The sequence below is a fragment of the Pantherophis guttatus genome, chromosome 16 (genome assembly GCF_059756535.1).
Source record: "Pantherophis guttatus breed Tessera chromosome 16, ASM5975653v1, whole genome shotgun sequence".
Taxonomy (NCBI): Eukaryota; Metazoa; Chordata; class Lepidosauria; order Squamata; family Colubridae; genus Pantherophis; species Pantherophis guttatus.
In genome coordinates this window covers 19602725-19628871 of record NC_142078.1, presented here as the reverse complement: position 1 = coordinate 19628871, position 26147 = coordinate 19602725, and the positions used below count along the sequence as shown (strand labels likewise).

General features: G+C 47.8%; 1 protein-coding gene across 1 annotated transcript; it reads left to right on the top strand.

The window, feature by feature from the left end:
- The first annotated feature begins 5625 nt into the window (after positions 1-5625).
- Positions 5626-25491, top strand: CCDC187 (coiled-coil domain containing 187). Its single transcript, XM_087879639.1, has 16 exons — positions 5626-5728; positions 8188-8553; positions 8696-8776; positions 10209-10337; positions 10868-11541; positions 12560-12654; positions 13274-13890; positions 14204-14273; positions 17117-17205; positions 18039-18178; positions 18532-18719; positions 19352-19439; positions 19651-19794; positions 20319-20458; positions 22164-22342; positions 23538-25491. Exons 2-16 carry the CDS (start codon positions 8193-8195, stop codon positions 24788-24790), a joined length of 4248 nt encoding a protein of 1415 aa, XP_087735765.1. The 5' UTR covers positions 5626-5728; positions 8188-8192; the 3' UTR covers positions 24791-25491.
- The last annotated feature ends 656 nt before the right edge of the window (positions 25492-26147 follow it).

Genomic DNA, 26147 nt, shown 5'->3' with positions numbered 1-26147 from the left:
GGGCTCCTTGTTGAACCCCTCATTTTTGAGCAGCGCCAGAGTGCATGGAAAGGGGCACATCCTGGGGAGCCCCCTCCCCCCCCAAACTCTCTCCTGAAATGGTAAGCTCATTTATTTTAGATGAGTTGGATTCCCCACTTTCTAGCTAATGGATGTTGGTTTGCCTTCTCAGCCAGCAGGGCGCAAACACAGCCTTTTACCCTTTTATGTTGTGGTGGCCGCAAAGACTCGTGCGAATGGAAACTCCAGACCTAGCCTGGGCTTATTGGAAGGCTGAAATTAAGAGTATTTCTCTTGGCTGACGCACTGAGCGGTCCGTTCCCTCTAGAAAGGGCGGCATGATTGCCGGTGGCAGCAGAAGCCAAACTTCTCTCTATAGCCGTGATGGCGAACCTATGGCACGCCTCCGGGCATTAAAAACAGCCGGCCTGTTGCGAAAGACAGAAACTCTGGTTTCTTTCGCTTCCTGCCAAACCCTTTTGCGAGTCCACTTTTGTGCAAGAAAGAAAAGACGCGGGGAGGAAAGCCAACGCAATCGCTTGACTCCCTGGCAGGATGGACCTGGACGCGGGTGCCAGGGGTGCGAATACAGCCATCGGCCCAGGCTGAACAATAACCAAGCAATCATTTTGCCTGGTGTGTAACCAAAAAAACAACAACACACACACACACAACCAACCCAGGGCTGGATAGGAAAGACGGCAGGCCGCATCAGCCACAGCCGATGTGGAAGTTCAAAAGAGAGGTGATTACTCCTCCTTTGAGCCTCGGTTTTTTTTGGGGGGGGGGGAGCGGATTGCTTTTGTGTGAGGGACGGAGGCGCCTGGCTCCCTGATTGTGCTTCTTCATGCCTCCTGTCAAATGAGCGCTGTGCGGGCTTGGCAGGCCGGGTTTACCAGGCGCGCGGCCCTCTCTGACAGGGTGCCGAGCAGGGGGAAAGACGCGGCGTAATCGCTTTGCCTCCGAAATTCAGTGTTGATTAGAGGCGCTTTCGGGCTGGCTTGTCAGCGGGCTGAAGTGCTTTTTTTTAATCACTACAGAAGCTCATTACAGCTTCCCAGCCACTCTCCCGTCCCCCGGTTCTCCTTCCCGATTAGCGCCCAGAGGCGGATGAATATTGGATGGTTTCATTACATACAAATGCAATCAACAGTTTTGCATAAAATTTCTCCTCTTTTTCTTGAGTTTCAATTGACCTCGGCACCCGTGGTGGTGCCAGGCGCCAAACACATGCAAATGAAGGGAGAACTTCCCGCATTAAAATCTCCTCCTGTATTTGTGTAAATGTGTGTGTGTGTGTGAATGGATAAATGACAGGTATGGGTGGGTGGGTGGATGGATGGATAGATAGATAGACAGGATGGATGGATAGATGGATGCATAGATAGGTGATAGATGAGATAGATGGAATGGATATCTGGAGAATAGAATAGAATAGAATAGAATAGAATAGAATAGAATAGAATAGAATAGAATAGAATAGAATAGAATAGAATAGAATAGAATAGAATTCTTTATTGGCCAAGTGTGATTGGACACACAAGGAATTTGTCTTTGGTGCATAAGCTCTCAGTGTAGATGATAGATAGATAGATAGATAGATAGATAGATAGATAGATAGATAGATAGATAGATAGATATCAATGACGGGTGATGGATGGATGGAGACAGACAGACAGACAGAAGGTGGGTGGGGGCTACCCAGGAAGTTAGGGGCCAGCACGGAGAGAATTAAGAGAGTCCTAACCTAACATGGTGGCTCAGTGGCTAAAACGCTGAGCTTGTCAATCGAAAAGGTCAGCAGTTCAGCGGTTCGAATCCCTAGTGCCGCGTAATGGGGTGAGCTCCCGTGACTTGTCCCAGCTTCTGCCAACCTAGCAGTTCGAAAACACGCAAAAAATGCAAGTAGAAAAATAGGAACCATCTTTGGTGAGAAGGTAACAGCGTTCTGTGCGCCTTTGGCGTTGAGTCATGCCGGCCACCTGACCACAGAGATGTCTTTGGACAGCGCTGGCTCTTCGGCTTTGAAACGGAGATGAGCACCGCCCCCTAGAGTCGGGAACGACTAGCACAGATGTGCGAGGGGAACCTTTAACCTTTAACCTTTTCATTGTCTTCTATTCCTTCCTTATTTCTTCCCTTTTGATAAATTTCCCAAAATGTCCCAATTCTTTCCAGTGCAGATTGGAGGTATAAATCGGGTTACAAAACCAGCTGGCATCAACGGGGCCAGCGGCTGTAGAAGCTGTGGGGCAGAGAACGGCCGTTTCGGTGCCACGAAAGCCATACCGGGGGGGGCAGGGGGGGCTTGTTCAAAACCGCCTTTGGTGGCTAAACGGGGAGCCTTAGCTGAACGTTGGCACACGCCAAGCCCAACTCTCTCGCAGTTCCCCATTCCATCCCTAGTTCCCTACCAGGTTAAACTCACCAGTTGAGGGGAAAGGGAGTCCCTTGGGAGTGGGGTGGCATAGAAATGCGACAATAAATAAATAAATAAATAAATAAATAAATAAATAAATAAATAAATAAATAAGGGCTTCCTATGGCTAGATAGCCCCCCTTTTGAGGGGAGGGGGTTAAATCTTGCCACTTTGAAGCTGCCAATTCTGCTTTCCCGTCCTCCTGTTCTTCATGAACCCTGCCAATGATACCAGGAAGGATCAAGAATGGTGAAAGCGGCAGGAATGGAGCCCCTCCCCCCACACTTCAACAACCCCTCTAGGAGGGAGCCTTTACCTGCACATTCACCTGTCACATCTGATTTCCAGGAAATCCTGGCTACCGAGAGCATCCCATCCACTTTTTCCTGGGGGAGCAGCAGGAAACTCCAGGGAGATCCCTTTTCATGGCTTACCCCTGGCAAGACTTCTTAATCCGTGTTGAATTAAGGGTCTCTCGTGCCGCGGAAGCAACGGGCAAGGAAGCCTTTCCTGGCGGCTGGGGCTTTCGCGCCCCCCCCCCCATATAGAGGGACTGATGCCTTTGCTAGCCCCTTCCCCGGACGCCGACCCATTCTGAAGCAATTTCTATAAAATAAACTCTCTAATCAGGTAAATGATCCCATACGCTAAATTGCTGCCTTGCAGCTGCTTGGTTAACCTGTTTTATTTTCCCCCCCTGACTTCCAGAAAGTCGATGTGGGGAGGGGGCAGGAACACCCAGCAACTTTGTTGTCCCAATGAGAATCAAACCCGGATCGGGGAGACCGGCTCCTTTGCGCAGAGGCATCAGACAATGTTTAAGCCAGGATCTGGTTATGGTTTGGGGAGGGGGTCCAGCCATGCTCTGGCCTTGACCGCAGCTGCCTGTGGGGCTCCCCATCCCACTGGGGCCTCTTCCAGCCCATGGGCAGCCAGAACTGACCCCCGAGCTGGTTGATGGTAAATTCATAGCTTGAGCCCAACCCCAGGGATGGTGAGCCTCATTTCACGTCTTTTGTGCCCTGGACAAACCATCATTAAGCAGGACAGCCAAGCCAGCCCTGACGCCCTCCAGCCTTCAACAGGAGGGTCCATCATCCCCTAATGCATGGCCCAGTGGGGGCCATGCGACCCCCACCCACCCGCAATCCAGAGCCCAGCTTGCCTGCCCCGCCTGCTCTTTTGACCTGTGGCATCTCCCTTGCAACCTGGAAGCATTTATGCCTCTGAAATGAATCTCTTTTGGGGTGGGGAGGGGCAGCGGATGGTGCGGGGGGGGGACAGGGGTACCTGCGGGACTGGTACGGCGGAGTCCATGATGAATTTGATTCCTGGCTGATTGGGTTTCCACTTCCCAGACTTCCTGTCCAGCCTGGGCTTTTCATTTCTTATCTGTGGCCTGTTAAAGGCTGCCCACCCCCTGCCCCCCTTTCCCTCCCTCAGGAAGCATCCGAGTCCAAAGGGCCCCCTCCCCCCCCCATTCTGAGTATTGGTACCAGGCAGGGAAGGGACCACCGTCTGTTCTGATGGAGCTGATGGCCAGTTTGCCTTTGGCTCGACTCCGGTGAGAACAGCTGGCCTTCCAGCAGCTTGAAAAGCCTTCCCCTCCCAAGGCCTCTGGCCCTCCAGACTAACCTCTTGCCGAAATAAAGACCCCTCCCCTTCCTCTCCTCAAAAGGCTGGGCCACCAGCTCTTTGGACCAGTGGGTTCTCCGCTAGCGACGGGATTCATCCTGTCAAAATCCTGGTAGGAAACCCCCCAAGGTGCTTTTTTCATAAGGCAGCTGGGTTTTCTTGGTTTTTCCTTGAAGACGTTTCACTTCTCATCCAAGAAGCTTCTTCGGTTCATGTAAATCCTTCCATTCTCCACCGGTCAGAACTGAAGAAGCTTCTTGGATGAGAAGCGAAACGTCTTCAAGGAAAAAAACAAAAGTCCAGTTGCCTTTGGAAAAAGCATCTTGGGGACAACCATGACCTGGATGACCGAGAGTCTCCGTAGACATCCAGGTGGGAAGGTACCCTTGAGGGCATCCAGACCATCTCCTGGCTCAGCACAGGACTCCAAGGTCAACACTTAACCCTCACCCTGGATTAACCAAGGAGACAACCGTCTCTTTTCCAGGTAAGGCGGACTCTTGTTTGAAGCCCCAACTTCCTTGTAAACTAAGAGAAGCATCAGAAATAAAACGTTTGCAGCAGCCTCTGAGGGAATAAATCTGATTTGCAAAAACCTTCAGGAAGTCTGCAAAGGAGGCGGCAGTTCCAGTTGTCTCCACTGGTGCTTTTGGGGTGTCCCCCCCCCATCTCAAACCCTTCAGGGACGATGCTCGACTGCCCCTCAGTGGCTCAAAGGGGCTTTGTCGCTCAGTTCCATCGATGCCTGTCGTAGGGAGGGGGTGAACACTTCAACCAATCCTCGTGCAAATTTCCTTGCCTCGCCTCGCACCTCTAAAGTAATTCTCCAGAACCAGTAGTTAAAAATGCTTTAAAAATATTTTTTTAAAAGTTCCGACGATCACGCGTCACTCAGCTGATCTTTGGAACTTTTTTTTTTTAACTTTTCTTACTACCAGTTCAGGCGAACCGGCCTGAACCGGTAGCATTTCACCTGACAGCATACCAACTTTGGGGTGCAGGAGTGCATCAATGATGTGGGGTCCCCCTCCTCTGTGTGCCTTCTCTGTTTTTGATGCGTGAGTTGGCCTTAAAGCAGTGGTGAAATCAATTTTTTTTACTATACGGTTCTGGGCGTGGCTTGGTGGGCGTGGTGTGGCTTGGTGGATGTGACTTGGGCATGGCAGGGGAAGGACACTGCAAAATCCCCATTCCCTCCCCACTCCAGGGGAAAGATACTGCAGAATCCCCATTCCCTCCCCACTCCAGGGGAAAGATACTGCAGAATCCCCATTCCCTCCCCACTCTGGGGCCAGCCAGAAGTGGCCTTTGCCAAACTACTCAAAATTTCCGCTACCGGTTCTCTAGAACCTGTTAGAACCTGCTGGATTTCACCCCTGCCTTAAAGGTCCCTCTGTCTCCCTTTCTCTTTGACCCTCTTCCTCCTTTCCGTCCTGGGATCTTGCTGGCCAAGTGAGCCGCAGAGAAGCCTGTTGGGGCGGTGCGTGTGCATTTGCACTAGTTGATTCTTTGTTAGCTACCTGGGTACCTGCCCCCAAACAAAGGTGTGTCCCTTCCCGCTTCTCCTGCCGCCATTCAGGGCTCCTGCCTGCCTTCAGAGCCGCTGCTTGCTTGGTGGGAGAAGGAAGCGAGAAGGGAAGATTCCTTGGAGAATTTACCTGGCTGAAAAGCAGGTAAGGCAGCTGCAAAAGGTCCTTAGCATCCACGCAGCTCCCCTATGCTCTGACCCTAACCCCACCCCACTCCTGCAGGGATGGGTGAACCCAGCCAGAGAGGGAAGCTGGTGTTCCTGGGTGTCGTGCATCAATTCAGCCACATTCCCAATAACCTCTGAGTAAATCTGTTGTCACTTTTGACTCAGGAACTTTTGACTTCATCCCCTGGTAAAAAATGAGGCTTTGCAAATTTAAAGGAAGCCCTGTCTCTTCCCCTCTGAGAAGCGTCTACAGGCCCCTCCCCAGAGATCATAGAATTGTCGTGTGGGAGGGTGGGAGATCATCTAGTCCAGCCCCTGCTCAGAGTAGAATAATCCACTATTCTTTTGCATGCAGCTGGGGCTTTGAGATGTAGCTTATAGTACCTTTAGATGCTTTATAAAGAGAGCCACTTGCAGGGGTGAAATCCTGCAGGTTCTAACAGGTTCTGGAGAACCGGTAGCAGAAATTTTGAGTAGTTCGGAGAATTGGCAAATGCCACCTTTGGCTGGCCCCAGAGTGGAGTGGGAATGGGGATTTTGCAATATCCTTCCCCCAGCAGGGGAGGGAATGGAGATTTTGCAATATCTTTCCCCTGCCAAACTCACAGAACTGGTAGGGAATTTTTTTTTTTTTTTAATTTGATTTATATGCCGCCCTTCTCCGGAGACTCAGGGCGGCTTACAATGCGTTAAGCAATTTTGGACTTCACCCCTGGCCATTTGGTTCTAATCTTGGAGGCACCAAGCCAAAATGACCAGAGCTCCTCCCCTCCAGCAGTCAACACCCAAACGAACAAGGATTAATGCCAAACAAACAATCCAGCAGGGAATAATCACCCTAATCAAGAAGCCACCAAAGAGAAGACCGAACCTCAAAATAACACTGGCAGGGCACACTACGGAGTATAAACAGGGGAGTGAACCACACACTCGGTTGCACTGATGATGTTACCTAGTTGGGTCATTAAATGTCTGCAAGCAAGCAAACAACCCAGGAGAGCACCCAAGGACTCCACAGTTCAATTCTGAGCTACAGAGAGATTTTTTTATGGGGATTATGCAATTTTAGCCTGCCTTTCTTACGGGTTGATGTCACAAGGTACAGGAAGACCATCCGTGGCTGTTGAATTCATAACCCCTGAGCCGTAACGGGCGACTTAGAAATGTGTAAACAGAAGCCACGGGATGCTTCTTCGCTCATAAACCCCCAGCGGCATCTCTTAAGAGCAAGTGGTGGAGCCAAGAGTGGAATAGGAGGCTCTTGTGTCCGTGCTTGTGATACCTCAACCAAGGGTCTCTCGGCCACCGTGAGCCACTGAAGGCTGGGCTGGATGAGTTTCCCATCTCCACGTCCGTGGCAGAGGCTGTGGAGAAAACCACCTTGGCACTTTGTCTCTTCCTGCCAAGCTCCTCCTCCTCCTCCTCCTCTCTGCCAACTGCCCAAAATACCAGTTTCTGGCAAGTCCAGGCCTGTGTTTTGTACACACAGCTGCTGGGAGTGAAAACATTCATCGGAAGCTTTTTTTAACTGCCAGCCGCTGAAAGAGACTCCGAATTGCACCATTTCTTCTCCCAATGCGAGGGAGGAGAAATGGTGGGAATTGGAGGTCCATACGACGCTGCTGGCAATGGCCTTGGGGACTTCGTGGTGTGATTTTGGTAACACCAAGAAAGTTGTTGGTTTGATTGTTATCAATGGGGCGGGGGATTATTCGGTTTTGTAATAGGGTTTTATTTCTGAGCTACAGTGTATTGGGCAGCCATATACAATTTTCTCAGTAAGTAAATAAAAGAAAAAAAGACGCGGTGGCTCAGTGGCTAAGACACTGAGCTCATTGATCGAAAGGTCCGCAGTTTGGCGGTTCGAATCCCTAGTGCTGTGTAATGGGGTGAGCTCCCGTGACTTGTCCCAGCTTCTACCAACCTAGCAGTTCGAAAGCATGTAAAAAAAAATGCAAGTAGAAAAATAGGGACCACCTTTGGTGGGAAGGGAGCAGCGTTCTGTGGGCCTTTGGCGTTGAGCCATGCTGGCCACATGACCACAGAGACGTCTTCAGACAGCGCTGGCTCTTCGGCTTTGAAACGGAGATGAGCACCGCCCCCTAGAGTCAGGAACGACTAGCACATAGCCAACCCTTTAGAAGACAGGTTGAATGTCGAGAAGGATCTTGACGGACTTGAACACAGGACCCAATCCAACAAAATGCAATTCAGTGGTGAGAATATCTCCATCACTGGAGGTTTTCAAGAAGAAACTGGACAATCATTTCTTTGTAATGGTATAGGGTCTCCTACTTGAGCAGGGGGTTGGACTGGAAGACCTCCAAGGCCCCTTTAATTTAATTTAATTAATTAAATTTATATGCCGTCCCTCTCCGAAGACTCATGGCGGCTTCCAACTCTTGTCATTCTATTTCTGTTTCTTACTCTCTGCAGAACCTATGTTGGGGCCTGAATTCTGGAGCCAAGTCCACGTGCCAGGCCAAGAAAGAGGCAGACGACCATGCTCCGTCCACCAGGAAAGGAGGGTCCCTTCTCCGGCTGCGGATGGCGCCCTTCTTCTCCGGCCCTGCTCGCCTCTTGCCCTGGCTTGTAGGATCAGGTGCCTGAAGGAGAACTGTCCTTGTGATAAGAAGCTGCAGGCTCTGAAGAAGATGATCCTTGCCCAGCGGCGCAAATGCGTCCCTCACCTTCCGGGAAAGAACAGCCCCAGTTTCCCTTTGGAAGGGGAATCTCGGAGCGCGAAACCTCTGAAGAGGAAGGTCTGCAAAGCTGGAGCCTTCTCAGCTCCAGCCTGCCCAGGTTAGTCTAGGATGCCTTATTCTTGGTTGCTTTTAGAATAGAATTACAGAGTTGGAAGGGATCCCGTTGCGAACAGGGAGTAAAAGTAAGTAGTCACCTGGTCACCCCTATCATGTATCATAACCTTTTCTCTTTGGTGAAGGTCACAGCGAAAGAACAGGAAAGAAACTCAGAACCGGCCACAACTCGGCATCTTCCTCCCGGAAGGCAGAGAAAGAGAGAGGTGAGCTCACGGAGAGGAAGAAACAGGCCCAGCAAATGGTTTAAACTTCGATGTAAAGGGCAGCTCTCGGGGCAAAAAGCAGAAGGGTGGGGGAAGGCAGAGGAAGAGACCTTGGAAGAAACGTAGATAGTGTGAATTGCGTCAGGCAGATAGAATCATGGGTAGGAAGGGGCCTTGAAGATCCGCAAGTCCAGCCCTCTGCTCAAGGCAGGAATCCTCAGACCTTCCAAGTCAAGGAGCTGCTAGGAAGGGAGGGAGGGAGGGAGGGAGGGAGGAAGATAACGAAGGGAGGGAGGAAAGGAAGGAAGAGAGGGAGGGAGGGAAGAAAGAAGGAAGGAATGGAGATGAGGGAGGGAGGAAGGAAGGAAGGAAGGGAGGAAAGAAAAGGAAAGGGAGGAAGGGACATGAGGGAGGAAGGGAGGAAAGAAGGGAGGAAAGGAAGGAAGGAAGGGAAAGAAGGTGGAAAAACAAAACAGAAGAAGGGAGGAATTAAAATTAAATAATTTAATTTAATAATTTCCCCCCGCTGTCTCCTCCCCATCCCGCCAACCTTACCCCCCCTCCCGCTTTGTTTTAATGGATCGTTTGAAAAATGGCCGGGGGTCTCTCTCCTAAGAGGGCAGGTCATAATCGTCCCAGGCCACGCGAGGCATCCATCATGGTAGCTGTCAGGGTCCCTGGAAAGCTTTGCCGGCCATTAAGGGCTGTCAGTGACGAGGTAGAGCAGATGAATGAGAGGTCGCAGGTCGGAGGAGCTTTGATGAATTGGAGATTTGCAGCAGTTAACAAAAAATTAAGTCAACCTGGGGATAAAATATTCATGGAATCAGGAGCCAGCCTTGCTGGGCACAATCCGGTGGCTTGTAGCCCTTGGATGCTCTTGGCCAAGTGGGGGCTTCCGCTCCAAACAGACTGTCGTAGTTCTGAAGCTCCAGCAGGGGGCGCCAGAAGCCTTTCTTGATCTGACGGCCTCCGTCAAGCCTAGTTTGAGGATGTTTCTCATTTTGGATCTCCAAGTGTCAAGATTCATTTCTCTTTTCTCTTTGGATGAGCGTCGTAGTTTTTTTGTGAACAATTATCTCTGAAGGAGTTGTGCATTTTTTGCCTGGGGGGGTTTCCTTTAGATTAGGACCTGTGGAGTTCAACTCCCACAATTCTTGAGCTAGTCATGGATTGGTTTATAATTGTTGAAAATTTTGAAAGTTTTTTCTTTTCCTTTTTTTAGCTAATTTTCTTTATTTCTTAACCTCCTGTCTCCCTCCCTTTCTTCCCATCTTCTTTTACTTTGCCTTTTTTCCTTCCTCCCTCCCAATTCTTTCTTCCTCCCTCCCTCCTTTCCATCTTTTTCCTTCCTTCCTTCCTGCCTGCCTGCCTGCCTTTCTCATTGCCTGTGTCTGTTTCTGGAAGGTTTCTCTTTGTGTTTAAATTCCAGCTGTTTCTTTATTTGGAGCATCTGCTTGGAGGGAAGGCCAAAAACTGGCTAGAAACGTTCTTGGCCCACCACTGAAATATCAAAATCTGAAAAGTGAATTGAAAAGCAAAGGAACGGAGCCTCTCCAAGGTACTTTTAGATACATATAAAAGCTTATATATTTCACTTATTCTGGTTCAGCTCTTGCCGAAGGGAGTTCTCATCAGATTGTCATGATATGAGGGGCATGGAAAGATAATGTGTACTCTTCCCTTCCTTTTCATACCCTTTCTCCTTCCTTTATTCCTTCCTGCCTACCATTTGTCCTTATTTCTTCTCTCCTTCTGTCCCTCCTCCCCTCCCTCCTTCCTTTCTCCAAGTGCACGGAATACATTTGCAAAAAGGAGGCATTCAGAAGGAACACAAGATGCGCAGAGAAGGTCATCATGTGTTTTTTCCCCCCTCACTCTTTTGATCATTTAGTTCCTAAATTTCTGGCAAAGGTGGGGGGAGCATTGGAGGGTTTTTTCCTGGGAGCAATCAGGCCTTCCACGTGCAGCTCTGAGTACAGGACAGGTGTACTTTCCTCGCTGATCATCCCAAAGGGTCTTTCTTTTCTAATTGACCAAGTTGGGACGGCTGACGACATGGCTGAATCAGGTGTGCGTTCTTTCCTCCAGAATCTCAGGGGGATCTGTTCACAGCATCCCAGTCAGATCGAAGCTTCAGAGAAAATGGTCAAGCTGTACAGCCTGAGATGATGAAGAAGACAAAACAAGAGAGACACACTGCCCAACTAAACCGTCAATGGCAAGACTGGATGAACCCTGGCTGGACACAGAAATGGACCAGAAGGCACCAGAATGCTCCAGATACAGAGAAGAAGAATGGAAACCATCCAAGATCGGCAGGAAGAGCGAGAAAAGCAGGACCTACAAAGGGTTCCTCCGATGGGTTGAAGACCACGCCTTCTCCTAAGATTCCAAATGCATCTGCTAAGATGATGGGCGTGAGAGAGACCTCCAGGCCTGGCAAGGGAAGACAGAATGGGTCTTCCTTGAGAAGTGAAACTCCGAGGAAAGAACTCCAACCCACAACCACCTTGGTGGAGGCCAGGAAGAAGCCTTATAGTCCTGAACAGCTCCGCGAATTTATGGACCAGAAGGCCGCTGAAAGAAATAGGAGGATCCGAGAAGAAAGGAAGACCTCAAAGCAAACCCAAGAAGAGAGAAACAAGAAACTTCAAGAGGTCTACCGAAAACAGAGAGAAGCAGCCAGCAGAAGAAGACATTGTGCAGAACAGTTGAGAGAAGACCTGACTTCCATCACGCCCACCAAGAATCATCTTGATTTGGTAAGGGCATTGTGGTTGGATAGAAGTCATAAATGAAGGAGAGCTTTTGTTAGAAAGTCCCGTGCTAAGATCGAGTCCCGTAAGCCATGCGGTTTAACGTTATCTCAGAAACCGCAGCCCACATCAGCCGTTAGCGTAAGACGCTAAACTGTGGTTTATTGAACCATGGCTTCCCAAGTTCATCCAGTTGGGTGCACTCACAGGAAATTAGGTTCAAGGCTTCCAACCATATTTAGTCTACTGTGTTGTATGTACTCATCCATAGGTTTCAGGGAGAGAAAATACAGGGACCCCTCCACTTATGGCCATTCGTTTAATGACTGAAGTTAACACAGCACTGAAAAAAACCCAACAAGTTATGACTTTCTTGCATTTACGGCCATCGCTGCGTCTCCGTGGATCAAAATTTGGGCATTTGGTATATCTTTGTGATGGTTGCAGTGTCCGGAATCACATGATTGCTTTTTCCCAGTTGGCTTCCGAAAAGCAAAATCAGCGGGGGAAGCTGGATTTGATTCACTTAACAACCTCAGCAAAAAGGTCGTAACATTGGTTGTGACTCATTTAACAACCATATCACCTCTCAATGGAAGTTCTTCGACCCCACGGTGGTCTAAGTCAAGGACTATCTCTAACCCATTTCTGAGTTGGATTTGATCAGTAATCCTTTTTTGGGCCATTAAATTTCTGTGACCTGTGGAAGAAGTATTGTGTGCACATTCAGGAGTGGAGAAGAAACCTTAATTGCCTATCTTTTCAGGCTAGATAACCATGATAACTTCAAACCATGATTTAGGTTGGGGAATTCTGGGAACTGAAGTCCACACATCTGAAAGCTGCCCGGGTTGAGAAACACTGCAGTCCAAATTCTAATGGCCCTCCAGATATTTGGACTCCAAGCCCCAGAATTCTCAGCAAGGGTTACGGCTGATGGGTCCCACTGGTGGGCGAGAGCCACACATCTGTCACAGACTGGGAATAGTTAATATAAAATCATTCTTCTTGTTTTAAATTTTAGAAATACCCAGATGTACAGTCTCCAGCAACAGATGCCCAGAAAGGTGTTCATCGAGCATCATGGACTCCGCTAAGGAAGGAGTTAAAATTCAACAGGTATGTGATGATTATTTCCAGTTGCATAAAGATGCAGAGATGCAGCAGAGGTATTGAATGAATGAATTAATTTCTATAGCCACCCAACCCAACCAAGTGACTCTGGGCGTCATATAATTCCAAAATTATAAAACAGTTTTAAAAACATGAGGCGTTATTAGGACTGTAACATTGGATTAATAGGGACGCGGTGGTACAGTGGCTAAGATGCTGAGTTTGTCGATCAGAAAGGTCGGCAGTTCAACGGTTCGAATCCCTAGCGCCGCATAACGGGGTGAGCTCCCGTTCCTAGTCCCAGCTTCTGCCAACCTAGCAGTTCGAAAGCACATAAAAAAAAAGGCAAGTAGAAAAATAGGGACCACCTTTGGTGGGAAGGTAAGAGCGTTCCATGCGTCTTTGGTGTTGAGTCATGCCGGCCACATGACCACAGAGACGTCTTCGGACAGCGCTGGCTCTTCAGCTTTGAAACAGAGATGAGCACCACCCCTAGAGTCAGGAACGACTAGCACATATGTGTGAGGGGAACCTTTACCTTTAACATTGGATTTATTTGTTGTTCAAGAATAAGAAAGAGATTTGATGTGTTCTTTTCTTTGGAATTCCGCTGTTGTTCCATTAGTGAGTTGGAGCCAAGGATGGACAAAACAGGACAAGGGACTTCGATGCTGGGATTAAGCACCTCAATGGACCCTGAAAGTCAACTGAGGAGCCCTCTGAAACTCAAACAGTTGGACATCTCCTCCTCTCGGGCAAGCCATCACTCACCGAGTTCTTTTCATCTCTGGAGAGAGAAAGTTATTGGCAAGGAGACACCGTTTTCCTCGGACATCTCTACCTCCCCTTCTTACAGAAGAAAGCAAGACAGAGTGAAGGCCATCCACAATTTAGCTAAAGATCTCAGTGAGCGGTTGGGGAGAGAAATGGAGAGGTTACAAGCCACCAAGGCCTCAAGGGACCAAGGATGTCCGCCTGGAACTCCATCTAAGATGACTACTCCACCAGGAGTTCCTCTGGAGAAGTTTGATGCTCCAGAAAATTCAGTGTCTATTTGGGATTCAAGACCTGCATTGAATCCACCGATGTGTCCTCAAGAAAGGGCTGGTCTCGAGAAGGAGTTAGGCGTCCCAATGGTTAGCCAACATCTTCTGCCAACTGACAGGAGTGGCCTTGAAGTGATGCCGATGGACTCGGTTGAACGAAGGCAAAGCGGGACTGAAGCAAAAGATCTGAAGGAAGGTTGGTAGAGAAGCTTCCTATATTGCCCTATGAAATGTGCAGTCTCTATTGGGCTCAATGCAGAACGAAATTTCCTGCATGTGGATTTTAAGAGGATTTCTCTCCCTCCCTCCTTCCTTCCTTCTTCTTTTGTCTCCTCCCTCTCCTCTCTATTCCTTTCCTCTTCTCTCTTTTTGTTTCCTATCTTTTTCCTTCTTTCTTCCTGCCTGCATGCCAACCAAAACTGACACTTCAGAAAGTTAACCATAAGTAGATATAAAAGCAAACTTACGTTTACCCAAATCAATTAAGAACTTCTGTCGTTCTTCCCAAGGTCTTGCTTCCGAGATGGGATTTGGGGAGAAGGGTCCTACTGGGCCCCCAGCCAGTGTCTTCCCTGGAAGGTAAGCAGCAGACTTTGGACTTATTAAACTTGGCTGTTTTAAAATCACCAAGCCAGTACTTTCAGCTACTTTGGGATTGTTGAGGAAGAGGGCTAAATAAAGATATTGGGAATCCAGGCGAAACTGGAAAAGAAGGAAACAGCTGCAGAAAGTGATGCTTGGAAGCCCGCCCGTAAAATATTGCTGAGTAGAGTTTGGGGTGTAATAAAAATCCCACTTAGTCTATGGTGTATCCCGTAAATCAAGGTCCCATCATTTTAATTTATTAAGACTTCAGTGATCAGCAGCAGCTTCCAAAATTAAGATTCAAATTCTCAAGTCAGCTCTGTGCAGTTTCACAGGTGCCCACAAGATGGGGCTGTTGACCTACTTTAATGGGCACTGCTTGGGCTCTTTGCAAAGGTGCCCAGGTTCTTTTCAGGTAAATCTCAGGTGTTCTGAGCCAGGAATGGGGGCCTTCCGATATTCCTCAACTACAAATCCCAGCAGCCCCACTCCACCCGACTGGTTCTTTGAGATGCTAGGACTGTAATCTGGCAACCTCTTGGAGGCCAGGAGCTCCAGGTGTGGCAGGAAAGGTAAAACGGGGCAAAACTCACTTAACAAATGTCTCGCTTAGCAACAGAAATGTTGGGCTCAATTTTGGTCGTAAGCCGAGCGCTACCTGTGTCTGTTTCTCCAAATATTAACTGATTGATTGATTGATTGATTGATTGATTGATTGAATGTATAGACCCATCGCACTATCAAGCGATTCTGGGTGGCTTACAACAACATAAAAACACAGCATAAAACAATAAGGACATAAAAACATAAAAACATTTGGCAAATATTACACCGAGAACCCTTAAAAACCTGCACAGAGATTTAGATTTTTCTGAGGACGAGAGAATGAAAAAAAAAAATCACCTTCTTTTTTTTTGCTTCAATTAACATTTTTCTCCCAGTCTCCCTCCACTGCTTCTCCATCAAGCTTGTTCAACCCTGGTTGACTTAATAAACCATCATTGGCTGGGTTTATACCACAGGCTGCCCCAAAGCCAGATAAGCAACGTTTGTTAGCTGAACTAAACCACCTTTTTCCTTCCTTTCATTTTCTTACCCCCCGGAATTTGCTTTGGCGTGAAGCTTTCTCACGACTACAACTCCCATAATCCTTTTTGAATGACCTGGCCTGCTCCTGAGAACCTCCTTTGGGTAGAAATGGAGATATTAAATTATGCCAACCCCCTTCTGGCAATAATTCCTCGGCTGGGAGAATCTGTTTCAGCATATGGTAGGGACTGAACCGAAGTCCCTTGATTATCTTTACGAGCGCCCCTCTCAATCCCCGCTGATCCCTTTTCTGCTCAATCTGAACAAGAGATTAATCAATTGGATCCCGCAGATTTATTTACTGCAGTTGGCTTCGCTCGATTTTGTATGCGCTTGAGCAAAGCTGGACCCTGCCCGTCCGTCTTCCAGCGTCGGGACAGGGAGAAGGAAGGAATTCTATATCGGGCTGGACGGCCAATTTCACCGAATGTCACCACATCGGAGCTTTTACAAGTAGCCCTTGACTTACAGTCATTCTTTTAATGACCGTTTGGAGTTGTGACGGCACTGGAAAAAGGGACTTAGGTCATAGTCCTCGCCACTACAATTGAGCCCAACATTTACGTTGCTAAGTGAGAAATTTGTTAAGAGAGAAATTTGCCCCGTTTTTATGACTTTTCCTGTTAAGTGAATCACCGCGGTGGTTAAATTAGTACAGATAGCATCACTTAGCGAGGGAAGTTCAGGCCCCAACTATGGTCGTAAATCAAGGACTACCTGAATTGCGGGACTGATGGCAGATAATTATTGGTCCCTGGACAGCAGAAAGGCAGAAAGAGAAGTTGGTGTGTAGGCGGGATCTCCCATGTTGGCGTGCTTGAAATGTTACTTTTAAAGCATGTCCCTGAAATGCTGAGGCACCTAGAACACTTCCCTAGGCAAGATTTGTCCCTCGAGAAAGAAAGGAAGAATATATATATATAAATATTCCTTTCACCCATCATCCCCAAGCTCTGGTTTATAACTCTTCCCTCTCCTTTTCGCCCCCACTCTGCTGTTTCTGGGTCATCCTGTGAGAAGGGAAGGGGGAAAAAAAGCTTATTAACGTGAAAAATGAAATGAGATTTTTTTTTGCTAAGCAGATTGCTGATTGGAATAAAAATTCGCCCTCCACCCCCACCCACCCACCCACCCACCCCCGTCTGCCTCCTTCGACTCCCTGCCCTAGGAAACATCTGCCGAGACTTTTATCTCCTTGGCTTTGGGCTTCCACCCGATCAAGAAGCATCTCTTTCTTTCACACATCCCTCACTAATCGGTTTAGCCGTCGGTGTCACAGGCTGAGTTCTGTGCCCTGCTTCCCCAAGAATAAAAGCTTTCTTAGCCCACCTCCTAAGCCCCTTTCCTTAACCTTGACGACCTGAAGATGGCTGGAGTTCACCTCCCAGAATTCCCCAGCCAACGGAAAAACGGGCATAAATCACTTTTCTCAATGCTGCTGTTGTAACTTCAGTCTCTTTAACAAAGCGTTGTAAATTGAGGACTATCTGTAGCTGGTTTTGGAATAGGTTGGAGTTGTGGTGGAGGCCGTTGTGTGTGTGAGAGAGAAAACCATGGGAATGGGAAGGGCCAATCATCTCCAAGCCTTACTCCCAAGTCGACCCTGTTTCCTTAATTGTTCCTGTCCTGGGCCACAACAGATGCAATGTTAGGGGTGGAGCAGGCTGTTTCAGCTACGTGAAAATCCAGCATCTGAATTCACCTCTCTCTCTCTCTCTCTCTCTCTCTCTCTCTCTCTTTCATTTTAGTGGGTCAATCCACACCTTGGTTGAAATTCCAAAGGCTTCTTTGAGGAAGAACCAGCCAGGAGGAAACAATCGTCAGAACAAACCTCCAGGTAAGATGTAAAGCAAAATTGCACAGGGAGACATGTGACTCTTTGGGTCTAGTGAATGTGTGGGTTAGCTCCATCAGAAATGCTTCCATTCTTCTGTCTCGTAAGGTTGAAGGAACTTCTAACTCCTGAGATTTTTGGGAGGTTCACGTCTTCCTCAACATTGTTCCCTCCGTAAATATTGGCCTCCAGCATTGATGGAAATTGGCAGAGGCCACAATTGTTTCTCCACTGGCAACTTCTAGTTGAACTGGAGAGTATCAGTCAATTATTTGGCCTGCCAAAAATGAATGGGTGGATGGAAGGAAGGAAGAAGGGGAAGGGAAGACAAAGGGAGGAATAGGAAGGAAGCAATGGAAGGAGAGGAGGAGGAGGAAGGGAGGGAGAGTTAAGGGAGGGAAGGAAGGAAAGAAAGGAAAGAAAGAAAGAAAGAGAAAGAAAGAAAGAAAGAAAGAAAGAAAGAAAGAAAGAAAGAAAGAAAGAAAGAAAGAAAGAAAGAAATTTATGGTTCCATTTCTTAAATCACACCAGTATTTTTTCCTTAAACTTGTTAATTAGTGTTAATTAGTGCAAAATCCAAAGAGGCTAAAACTGACTAGCAGCAGAAAGCAAGATGGACTGCAGGTTCTCAAATCTTTATGATTTCATCTGACTATTCAGGGAAGAGCTGGAGAAAAGCCAAGGTTAATGATTTAGTATACTTGGGTATCATTTATGATTACTGTTGCATTTTACCACAATGCTCTACAAATACCGACGGACTGAGGGGGCGAGATACATTGCATTAAAAAAGAAGGGATGCCAGATATGGAGGCCTGCATGTTCTTTTTCTCCAGAAAACCCACCAGGACAAGGCGGCCTTCCCTTCACAGCACAGCACCAGCCCTCCGGTTTTCCTTTCCTGTCCATTAATTTGCCTCCCGGAAAAGCCAGCGCTGCAGAAGATCTGTCTGAGCCCACAGATTCAAACAGCCAGGTAGGGGGGCTGAGCCCCTTCCCTCTGTCTCCTCTCGGATCTACCCTTTCTGATGATGATGATGATGATGGTTACTGTCCCTGTTCAGTCGAGTCCGACTTTTGGCCATTCAATGGGCCAGGGTCTCTCCACATTTGTTGTTGTTAGTTGTGAAGTCATGTCCCAAACCGTATGGCATCTTCCCTTCTCTGGATTTTGTGTGTGTGTGTGTGTGTTAGCCTTGGCTGTGAAACTGCCTCCTCCGAGGTTTCAAAAGGTTTCTGGATGCCAGTGTGGTCCAGGGGAGGAGAGGTTGCCTTGGCAACGGTGCATCCTCTGGGGCATCCTTACCTGAGCTCTGTTTCTGTCCCCAGTGGAGTGAGATTGGCCAGTTCTACGGAGGAGCCAGTTCCTTTGGCCGGCTGAGCTTGACTCTGGTGGAACAATCCTTGAGGGAAGAGGAGCTGCGAGCCCGGCATCAAAGCGCCCTCCTCCGGCTGCGGGAAAAGGCCCTCCAGGAGAAAGCCCAGGCGGAGCTGGCTTGGCTGGAGCATGGGGAGCGGTGAGGACACTTGTGCCCCACATAGTCCCCCTCTGAGCCTCTCTTATACTTACCTTCCCCCCCGCTCCAAATACTGACATACCTCTGGTATTACACATCAAGATATCATGATGCCATGGAGTCAACATGCCTTCCACCAAACACTTTTGTTTCTAGGTTAAGCAATGTTAGAGGAGGAAGAGGAGGGGGGGAGGAGGAGGAGGAAGAAGAAGGAGGAGAAGGAGAAGAAGAGGAGGAGGAGAAGGAGAAGAAGAATTTTAGAAAAAGACAGGAAATAAGAGGAAATGAAAGGGAAGCAGTAAGATCTTGATTTAACAGAATGTAGGAAGGTAAAAGATATAATCAATTAAATTAAATTAAATTAAATGGTCCTGAAGTTGGAGGAGTTTATAATCTCAATTTGAGGCAGAGGCGGTGACCGGAGCAAAAGTTGGTATTTTGGGCATAATTTTTTAAAAAAATTAGTTATTTAAATTTTTTTAGCCACTCCACTCCATGGGGCTCTGGGCAGCAGTTCTGCCTTTCAGTGGAAAGTGTGTGTGTGTGTAGGTTGTGTTGTGTTGTGGGGAGGAGGGGCCATGGGTAGAAATCCACTTCCCAAAGTTTGAGTTCAATCCGTTTCCTGCTTTCAGCTCCCCAAATGGATTGCAGGGAACAGGAGGCCCATCATCCACAGCCGAGAAGCAGCTCTCCATCCTAACCAGGCTGAAGCAAGAGCAGGTGATATATCCATCTGGGGAGGGGACTGGAGGAGGGAGGTGAGGCTGGAGGGTTTGTTGTTAGCCCTGCGAGGTAGTCCAGGCAAGAAGCCCGACCAGAAGCACTAACTCTGTCCTCATTGTAAAGCTACATGGACGGAATCTTGCAAGACTGGAAACATTTAAGGCTGTAGGGCTGCCTCGTGGTCTCTCTTCCCCGGCCTTCTCTGCAGGCAGAAATCAGACATCTGCAGAACATCGGCCGAGCTGCCCATCAGGAGCGGAAGCTTCTCCTCCAGCAGCAAAAGGAGCTCTTAGAAGTGCAGAAGGCAACCACACAGCTGTGGCTACAGCTGGCTGGGCAGCTGCCGCACCAGGTTGGTGATGTCCATGCAAGAGGACCTGATGTTGCTCTACTCTCCAGCTTCCAAACTATGAGAAGCCACCTGAGATAGGAGCTCTGGATCACCCTCCTATTTTCTAGTTCAGTTCCCCTGCTCAGACAGGAAGCTCTATATTTTTCAGGCTGTTTTGGGGCCATTTTCAGGCTGATTTTTGGGCCAAAAACAGCCTGAAAATGGCCCCAAAACAGCCCACAAAAATGGCCTGAAAAGACCCAAAAAATGGCCTGAAAAACCACCTGGATAATGGCCTGGATATTGGCCGTTTTCAGGCCATTTTCCGGCACTCTGGTGCCCGTGAAGACCATGCCTGTTGGAAACCAAAAGAGCAGCTGGAGATGGTGAATGTGCCTGCAGAGAGAGCTCTGTGTGCCACCTCTGGCACGTGTGCCACAGGTTCGCCATCACGGCCCTAGACCATTTCAGACAAACGCACAAAGTGTAAATGAAGTTGAGATCGCCCTAAAAAAAGTTAGACAGATTTCTCTACCTCTTGGCAGATTTCTGAGAATTATAACCCTGAAAGAGTTGGAGTGCTGGAGAAAGAAAAGTTGGAAACCTCTTTCCAGTCCGGTCCTCTTCTTGCAACCTGTTCAGGGGGAACCGAACGGAGGAGGAGCAGCCATGAAGCTGAGAAGAAGTGAGTAAACCATTCCTTAGTTTGGTAAAATTAAGATTTTGCAACGTTTCTGACAGATGACCACCAAGGAAGGAGGACACACTCTTCCTTTGCTGCTAAGTAACAATTGTGCTTTTGTGCTAATTGTGTTGTCTCCAGTAAGGCAATTCGTCTATGAAAAGGGGGACAGGGGTAGACTGTCCAGCGAAGTGAATCATTACTTTTCACTTTGATTTATTCAAAGGCCATTTTTTTTCCCTGGGCTTCCATGGCTGATCTTCTCCTTGACCTCTGCCCAGGAGTGGTCCTGGTTTTTGAAAGCCCACCCTCCTGCAGATCTCTGAATGAATGGGGGTGTTTTGTGACACATACACATACACACCCCTTTCTCTTTCACAAATTTTCCTCCTGGCCTTGTCACTTCCCATTGAGAAGCGTGGATGGATAAGTGGGAGGCAGTCTGTTTGGTTAATGGAGAACCTTGCAAATAAATCTTTGCATGAAGCAGATCTATAATTCACGCTGCTATTGATTATAGGTCACTGGTACCTTTAAAATGGATTGCTGGCTTCAACTGCACTCTCTCTGAAATGGAAGGGCTGGCTAGCATGGTGGCGAGAGAGAGAGAGAGAGAGAGAGAGAGAGAGAGGGAGAGAGAGAGAGAAAGAGAGAGCTCATCCATCTAGTTGTTTTGGACACCGCGAAATCTTTTAGCTGGGCTCCTGGTGAAGATCCGTAATAGGGAAACGTCTCAAGCCAACGAGAAAATAAGTCCAGTTTCTGGGACTCCATTTCCACTGGATGAATAACAGAATGACAGAGTTGAAAGGAACCTTGGAGGTCTTCTAGTCCAACCCCCTGCCCAAGCAGGGGACCCTACACCATTTCAGACAAATGGCGGTCCAGTCTCTTTTTGAAAGCCTCCAGTGATGGAGAACCCACGCAACTTCTGAAGGCAACTTCTGTTCCACTGGTTAATTGTTCTCGTGGTCAGGAAATTTTCCTTAGTTCTAGGTTGGTTCTCTCCTTGGTCTCTCTCCATCCGTGGCTTCTTGTTCTGCCTCCAAGAGCAAGAAAGATGATTAAGGGGCTGGGGGCTAAAACATAAGAGCAGTTGCAGGAATTGGACATGTCTAGTCTAATGGAGAGAAGGACCAGGGGTGACTTGACAGATGTCATCCAGTATTCGAGTGGCTGTCACGGAGAAGTGGGGACAGATTTATTCTCCAAAGCACCTGAGGGCAGGACGAGAAGTAACCGATGTAAACTTTTTGAGAGATCCGACTTAGAAGTAAGGAGAAATTCCCTTTTCAGTGGAACAGCTTGTCTCCGGTACTTGTGGGTGCTCTTATCACTGGGTTGTTAGCACTAGCACCCAAACTTATATACCGCTTCAACAGTGCTTTACTGGCCTCTCTAAGCGGTTTACAGAGTCAGTGTATTGCTCCCAACAATCTGGGTCCTCATTTTACTGACATAAGGAGGATGGAAGGCTGAGTCAACCTTGAACCGGTCAGAATCGAACTGCTGGCAGTCGGCAGAATTAGCCTGCAATACTGCGCCATCACCAGCTCTTTTAAGAAGAGATTGGGCAGCTGTTTGTCCAGAATGATCCAGAATTCTGGGCGTTGGAGTCTGCCCATCTTAAAGCTGCCGAAGTTGAGAAACATGGCATTCAGCACTCCCTCCCTCCCTCCCCTATTAATTCAGGCTGGTCTGTTTATAGACATCTGGCTGAGTCGAAGGACAGTTTGCCACCGGAGAATCGGGCGGCAGAAGGATTTGCAAAGTGGAAACCAGGAAAAGGAGACCCATCTACGGTCTTGGAAACTACAATGCAGGATCTATATGACCCTTCTGGTCAAAGATCCCGGGATCCAGCCCTCGGAGATGGAAGAACAGCAGGTAACCATTTTGCCAGTTTCTGATAAAAAAAAATTATCGGTCATAAGTGTGAAAAACATTCTATAAGTCACTTTTTCCAGTGTCGTCGTAACTTCGAACAGTCACTAAAGGAAACTGTTGTAAGTTGAGGACTTCTTGCATAGCTTTGGTTCGCTCCTGAAAATGCAACTCCCACAAAACTTTTAAAACTTTAAAGAAAAAAAAAAACATTAAAGAGGAGCCCCCCTACCCACCCACCCACCCACCCCCTCAATTCCTTGATTCTTTGAGAACTCAAAAACAAGTGATGGGATAAGATAAGAGAATTTTATTCCCAGGGTTGAATAGGAATAGAAAGTGGCTGAAAAGTGGTTGGACTTTTCTGGATGGAATCAAGCGGCATTTCTGGCTACCCGCGAAACCTTTCTAAGCCATTTTCCAACCGACATGTCCTCCTTAACCTTCTCCCTGTAAATTATATCTTCCTGAAAGGCTCCTCAAGGAAATAATAAATTAAACTTGGGGCTTGTGACGTCTAATTTGCCACTCTGGCCACTTCAATCACCCTTTAATGCAGACAGAAAGAGCCTCAGTTTCCCCTTTGATGACTAGCATGTCCTGCTCGACATCTCATTGGCGTAAATCACACAAGAGCCGAAATGTGTCTGAGTTTATTAGGGGATATGATGATGTGGTTTCTTCAGAAAAAACAAGGCAGAGCTTATTCCGTTTGGGCTATTAAAAATGTGCTTTCTTCCGAGGTATTTCCAACATAATTTAAGAGCCCGCGTTTAAAAAGGAAAAAAAAGAAAAGAAAAAGAAATCCATCTATCTGAGAGATTTTGCTTTCTTAATATTTCCAGCAGTTCATATTTCTTCTGCCTTCCCATTCAGCTTATAGAAACGAAATCCAGATCTTCTATCGTAGACAGTTCTATAATTTATTAGCCTTGTAGGTGCCTCGTCTATAGGAAATTATAAATATTGAGTCAGGAATTACAGTTCCGCAGAACGCTACTTATTCACAACATTTCAGGATGATGAAATGCCGTTTTTGCCGTAGAATCTCACTTAGAAAATGTCCCCAGTCAATTGTTGCACTGGCTAATAGAACAACATGAAGTAATAATAGGTTGGAGAGACACCGGGGGCATACCGAGAAATCTGATATTGAGACCTAAAGTTAAATCAATTTCCACGCTTCTGCTGTTTCTAGATTACTTGGCCAGTCGAGGAGAAAAAGAACATGATAATGGTTTGACCAAGAATTCCCAAGACGACCATCCTGGTTCTCCGCTGGACAAAGGCCCAGAAGGTTTTGCTTCTGCAGGATTTTCTTCCGTGCTTCGTGGTTTCTGTCCGTATCCAGAAAAGTCACCGTCCGGTCTTGAATTCCATAAGGGCTACGCAGTTCTAGTCAATCTCTCTGGAAGTTCTCCTTCCCCTTCAGATTTAGAAGATGACGGCCTACAAGACACGGATGTCAGCCTCCCTGAAGAATTTGTCTTCCAGGAACCCCTGCCTGACAACCTGGGTGTCTCTACACATCACGAAGCTCCAGAGGTGCCAAGGATAGTAATAAACACAGAAAATACTCTGTCTTCCTCAGAGAAGAAACCTCAGGGGGAAATTTCTGGTGGAGATCTTGAGTCAAAAGACTCAAAGTGTGCTCTGTACAGCCAGGAAAAGATCTGGGAAGGCAACAGTGGAAGGCTGCAGGGGACCAAAAATGATCACGTTCATACACCAACTTCGAGAAGCAGTGCAACCCTTTTGACCATTTCTGAGGAGCTCTCCTGCGCAGAAAATGGTGGGAACGAGACGACTTCTCGAAGCCCAGTTGATCTAGGGATGGTTTTCTCCTCCACCAACGATCCTTTTCAGAGTCCTGAGGCTGAAGGAAAGAAGGACTCTGTGCCTTCTTTTAATGTAACCGGAGAAGATGTCGAGGATGAAAACCCATCTCATTTTGGTAACAAGGAGGCAACCATGACATTGGCACCAGATGAAACCAGTCTCCAACTCAACAAAACATCCGTGGGCAACAGGGACCTGGCTGAGGAACATCGAAAAAGTTCTCCAGCCAAGAACCAAAATACAAATGAAGCTGGAATGCCGACAGTTCATTTAAGTTCTCCCCAAGAGGACCTCCTGAAAAAGAAAAGGGACGCCATGTGTTTAAGCGACCAGCTTCTTTGTGAATCGGAGGATGATGTGGTGTCTCCTGTGGATGAAATGTTGACTTATGGAAGCAGTGATCTCCCATCTTCAACTGAAAAGGATGTCTCCTCCTGGAGCACCGATCTTCCAGCTCCACCCGAAAACCTGAGTGGAAAAGATGACGAGGCCAACTCTAGCCTCCTCGATTTCCCTTCTCCACCTGGTCCAGTGGTATCTTCTGAAGCTGAAGAACTTTCCTCACCTCGCGACCTCCCAGCAGAAGGTGTAGGGTCCTCTCCTCAGGCCTGAGCAGATTTCTCTCCATTCTGACATTCAAATTTTGGTGTAAAACTGGAGAGGGAAATTATAGTTGCTTTAAAAACAAATGCAGGTAGTTCTCCACGTACAACCATTCATTTAGTGGCTATTCAAGATTATAACGGCATTGAAAGAAAGTGACATGACCGTTTTTCACACTTATGACCATTGCATCATCAGCATCATGTGATAAAAATTCAGATGCTGGCAACTGACTTGTACTTATGATGGTTGCAGTGTCCCGCGGTCACTTTTGCGACCTTCTGACAAGCCAAGTCAATGGGGAAGCTGGATTCACTTAACAACCTAACTTAACAACTGCAGTGATTCACTTAAAAACTGTGGCAAGAAGTGTCGGAAAATGGGGCAAAACTCACTTAAGAAATGTCTCACTTAGCAACTGTAATTTTGAAAATGGGGCTGATGAGGGGCAAAACTGGCGCACACCAAAGATGGCGTCACATTAAACAGCAGGCGCCATAACTGCCAGTCCCAGCAGATGGATCACCCGGCCTGTCACCGGCACGGCTTCAATATCAAGATTATACTGACTCCAAGGCCTTTTTTTTTTTTTTTTTTTTTTTTGCCTGCCGTGGTTTTGATCAATATTAACCTCTGGGGTCAATAAATCTTCGTAGGGGCCTCCAGAGAAGTCATTAGCTTTCATAGAAAATGATTATTTCTCAGTTAAACTCTGCGTTTAATTTCCAAGCCATCCGTCTTTTTTCCGGCTGTCCCCGCAGCAGAATGGCCGCCGCAAAGGGGGAGACCCCCCCCCAAGGGGCACCCGGAGCCCCAGTGTCCCCAAAGCCCTTTGCGGGTTTCCTTAGGCTCGTAGATGGGAAACTCTGAGGGACGGGAGGAGAGAGAGAGAAAGTGAATAAGGAACAAGGAGGGAGGGAGGGAAGGCAGGCAGGGAGGCTGGAAGGAAGGAAGGAAAGAGGGAGGGGAAAAGGAAAGGGAAGGAGAAAAGAGAAAGAAGGGAGGGTGGAGTGAGGGAGGGATGATAGATGGAAGGAAGGAGAAGAAATGAAAGTGGAATGGAGAAAGAGGGAGGGAAGGAGGGAGGAAAGGAAGGAGATGGGAATGGGATGGAAGGAGGGAGGGAGGGAGAATACAGGATAACAAGAGTTGAAAGGGACCCTAGAGGTCTTCTAGCCCAACCTTCTGCTCAAGCAAAAGACCCCCCTCCATATCATTCCAGACAAATAACTGTCCACCCTCTTCTTAGAGGGAGGGGGAGGGAGGGAGGAAGGAAGGAAAGGAGAAGATGGGAAGGAGAAGGAAGGAGGGAGGGAGGGAAGGAGGAGAAGATGGGAATTAATTGCCTGGCTAGGTGGCTCAGTGG